Source organism: Pinus tabuliformis, chromosome 9 (assembly GCF_031772625.1).
Source record: "Pinus tabuliformis cultivar Carrire ecotype Pingquan chromosome 9, CPIR1, whole genome shotgun sequence".
NCBI lineage: Eukaryota > Viridiplantae > Streptophyta > Pinopsida > Pinales > Pinaceae > Pinus > Pinus tabuliformis.
In genome coordinates this window covers 45,723,819-45,728,438 of record NC_142307.1, presented here as the reverse complement: position 1 = coordinate 45,728,438, position 4,620 = coordinate 45,723,819, and the positions used below count along the sequence as shown (strand labels likewise).

The 4,620-nt window shown below is 31.7% G+C and overlaps 1 protein-coding gene across 1 annotated transcript; it reads left to right on the top strand.

Annotated features, from left to right (window-relative positions):
• Positions 1-469: 469 nt before the first annotated feature.
• LOC149147063 (early light-induced protein 1, chloroplastic-like) lies at positions 470-1,427 on the top strand. Its single transcript, XM_089439050.1, has 2 exons — positions 470-684; positions 906-1,427. Exons 1-2 carry the CDS (start codon positions 559-561, stop codon positions 1,251-1,253), a joined length of 474 nt encoding a protein of 157 aa, XP_089295176.1. The 5' UTR covers positions 470-558; the 3' UTR covers positions 1,254-1,427.
• The last annotated feature ends 3,193 nt before the right edge of the window (positions 1,428-4,620 follow it).

The window sequence follows — 4,620 nt, the reverse complement described above, 5'->3', positions numbered from 1 at the left end:
AGTAAAATTCTTTAAACTAACTAATTAATCTAATTATGGAAAATCCTTATGTTTTTTAAACCTTTATTAACTAATTAAAATGACCACTCCCTATGGACATTCAAAACCTACTCCCACCTGTTACAATAACCCTTTATAAAAAAAAGGATAGACGAGGATAGAAATGGTTCAAAACGTGATTTACACGAACTCCTAAATTCTAGCACGAAGTTGAGACTTACTACAGGTTGAATAATCTATGGTGATGGTGATGCACTTTACTATTTCAAGTGCGGTGCGCCGGTTGTTCGAGGATCTACGTCTCAACTTTTATCCAACCACGTGGAAACATAGTGCGAGGAAGAGAAACCTCGACTTGGCTAAGCGTTTACCGTTCAATGAATGACGGTAGATTTTTCCGTATGGCCTCCACATCCCTATATATAACACAATAACCAGCCCTGGAGTCTCATAACAGATCAATAGTGGCTATTCTTCTTTAGTTATTTCATATTGTTCTCAAAGTCCATATAAATTAGATTCGTTCTCATACATAGTGTTCATTATTATATTGCGATCATGGCCGCTGTAAATGCATCAGTAATGGCGATGAATGGAGCATCGCTCCTGCAACGGAGGCCAGCGGAAAGGTCAACAACCAGCAGGCAGCTTCGAGTAAAATGCATGGCAGGGGTTAGTAATTCTGTCGCTGTTTCCGTATCCACGAATAGAAGGTTTTATGTTATTCTATAAGGTTTTATGTTATTCTATATATAACTTAATTTGGGTCATGTGGATCCACAGCCGGAGTCAAGGCGATCACCTTCTACCCCTCCTGAGACGGTAAGCGATTATGCAAGCGCCAATTTTTACATTAGCATGCACTGCACTGAACTGAATTGAACTGAATTTTTACATTAATGCAGGTGAGCACAAACTTTAAGGACGTGTTTGCTTTCAGTGGGCCAGCCCCAGAAACCATAAATGGGAGACTCGCCATGCTCGGATTCGTCTCAGCTGTAGGGGTGGAGATAGCGAGCGGGAAAGACCTCGCCGCCCAACTGGCCAGCGGAGGAGTTCCACTGTTTATTGGAAGCGCGGTTCTCTTCACGCTTGCTTCTCTGATACCCATGTTCAAGGGAGTGTCCAAAGAGAGCAAATCACAGGAAATAATGTCTTCTGGGGCAGAGATGTTGAATGGGCGTTTTGCCATGATTGGCCTCGTTGCGCTGGCCTTAACTGAATACCTCAAGGGAGGTCCTCTCATCTCATGATCATCATCAGCTCTGTACCAAACTTCATACCCCTCTTAGTGTAGGTTGTAATAGAACCCAACTTGTATTCACTCTGCTATCACGAATGGCACTGTAACAAATTGTTTTTGTTTTGGCAGTTTATGATATATTTGACAAGTTCATTCACAATCAATCATATAAATATATTTCTGAACAGTACATCTTTGGCAGAAACTCTGATTACAATTTAGCCCGGTAATCTTGAACAGATAATAATTGACACCAACCATTACCAGGTTCCTAACGGGTTGATCTAACTTGGAAGGCGATCAGTAACACAAACAAACTTTTATTCATTTGGTACTCGTAAATTTCTAAATTCCGTACTAACTAAATATTAATAATTATTCCAAAAATACTAGTAATTATTCCAAAAAGTACAGCGAAAGAACTAAAAATTTTTAAATTGGAAAAATTTATAAGGAATTTATTAGTAGATATATGCCCTATGTTATATGTATTTACATATTTAAATTTAAATAGATATTATAAAAAATAATATTTTAGTTTTATAAATTTTTATTATACATTAAGTTATATAATTATTTAATATATTTTTCTCTCTATATATAAATTATTTTTATAATTTAAATTATATATATATATATATATATAAACATTAATTTGATATATTTTTAACAAAATACTAAAATCATAGAATAACCAATGTTAGAAACAATCATTTAAACTCAATTAAAATGAATGGACTAAATAATCTATGATTTATATTATATTATTAATTAATATTATTTTCTAAAAACTAAATAAAATCTATTTATAGTGTATTTTAATTTATATATGAATGAAAAGTGGTGATATTTTAATTTCATATATAATCCCAATTAAAAAACAAATTGTTTTGACAGTTTATGATATATTTGACAAGTTCATTCACAATCAATCATATAAATATATTTCTGATCATTACATCTTTGGCAGAAACTCTGATTACAATTTGGCACGGTAATCTTGAACAGATAATAATTGACACCAACCATTACCAGGTTCCTAACAGGTTGATCTAACTTGGAACGATAAAAACAAGCATAGCGATTAGTAACACAAACAAACTTTTATTCATTTGGTACTCGTAAATTTCTAAATTCCGTACTAACTAAATAAATATTAATAATTATTCCAGAAAACTAGTAATTATTCCAAAAGTGCATTACCCGGTTCCTAACAGGTTGATCTAACTTGGAACGATAAAAACAAGCATAGCCATTAGTAACACAAACAAACTTTTATTCATTTGGTACTCGTAAATTTCTAAATTCCGTACTAACTAAATAAATATTAATAATTATTCCAGAAAACTAGTAATTATTCCAAAAGTGCATTACCCGGTTCCTAACAGGTTGATCTAACTTGGAACGATAAAAACAAGCATAGCGATTAGTAACACAAACAAACTTTTATTCATTTGGTACTCGTAAATTTCTAAATTCCGTACTAACTAAATAAATATTAATAATTATTCCAGAAAACTAGTAATTATTCCAAAAGTGCAGCGAAAGAACTAAAATTTTTTAAATTGCAAAAATTGTATAAGGAATTTATTAGTACATATGCCATATGTTATATGTATTTACATATTTAAATTTAAATAGATATTATAAAAAATAATATTTTAATTTTATAAATTTTAATTCTACATTAAGTTGTAGATATTTATATATAATTATTTAATATATTTCTTTCTCTATATATTATTTCTATAATTTAAATTAATTAATTATATATATATAGATAGATAGATATAGATATATAAAAACATTAGTTTGATATATTTTTAACAAGATACTAAAATCATAAAATAACCAATGTTAGAAACAATCATTTAAACTCAATTAAAATAAATGGATTAAAAAATCTATGGTTTATATTATATTATTAATTAATATTATTTTCTAAAAACTAAATAAAATCTATTTATAATGTATTTTAATCTATATATGAATGAAAAGTGGTGATATTTTAATTCCATATATAATCCCAATTAAAAAACAAATTTGATACATCATTCATAAAATACCCAAAGTAAAAGATAAAAGCATAGTGTGCAAAATTTAAGGAATAAAAAAAGCCATTAAATTACCCCTACCAAAAAATATTTTTTTTAACTAGAATAGTACACATAAAAGAGAGTCAAATATGCTTAAAATCGCGGACCTCGGTTGAACAAATGTACTTGTATTAGTGCCTGTAGTTTCCATGTCAAATGGCTAGGCATTTTTGTATAATTTTTTTCGTTTGTCCGGAGTTGTTGTACTCTTGGAAAATGGTAAGCTTTACACATCAATTACATGGCCACACAATTTAGTTATGGGCTTTTATGCTAGTCCCATAGGGATGCGCTGCAAGACTTGACAAGCCTCTTTTATGGTTATTTTTATCCCCGTAATCGATGGCTATGTTAGCAAGTCCGGGCATTGAAACTTGAGAATGATTCGGGTGAGAAAATGCCATTCAAAGTAAATATGAATTTATAGTTGGGCGGGACTCTCATGTTCTTGTTAGGGACATAATTCAAACTACTTTAATTCATTATAAATTGTTGTAAATAGCTCAGATCCATTAAAATCAAGCGAGTGAAGGTCTCAGAGGCTTTAGAACCCTTGAGGCCACTCCATTTCATCACCCATACGTTAGATTTTTTGCAATTACTTGTTGAAATTTTTTCCATTTGATGATGGTAAACATTGTGGAGTCGCAAGAGACTTGATTCAAGCTAATGAATGATAATTTTGGATTAAGTTAAGACCTAGTGCATTTGTGATTCCCATGCCTAGATAAATAACAGGTGCATTAAGCATTTGGATAATTAACAAACACAAATTCATGCAGGCTGCTCGGGAATTTTCTTGTGATTTCCATCTCTATTGTTTATGATTCCCATCCCTGGATAAACAATTGGCGGTTTATGTATTCCTCCCTCGACAAATAATGAATATGAGTTCCATCCATAACTCGTGTTTTCGATATCCCATGCCTTAATATTCCTGTCATTAGTGGTGCATTTGTAATTTCCATTTCTGGGTTTTACAACCTCCTTGCAACTGAATAGTTTTGTTACGTGGAAGGAAGCCTCATTTCGAAGACACTCAGGGTTAGAAAAAACAGATGAAGCTGTATAGGTTTAAAGATAAATATGCTTTAATTCATAGGTTTAAAGAAAATAAATTGTTCCAAATTGTTGTGACCACTCAGGCCGTACCCAAATTCATAACTATTAAATAGACATCATCATTATAGGTTGTATACACCAGCACTCAAGCTTAGGCACATATTGAACCTCCACTTCCCCATGAGGAAACCCTAATCTCTATGTGTGCATTATCAGGCA

Coding starts and splice junctions, on each gene's coding strand:
- LOC149147063 (XM_089439050.1), top strand. CDS start 559: ATGGCCGCTGTAAATGCATCAGTAATGGCGATGAATGGAGCATCGCTC. Junction 685..905: donor TGGCAGGGGTTAGTAATTCT/GTCGCTGTTTCC, acceptor ACATTAATGCAG/GTGAGCACAAACTTTAAGGA.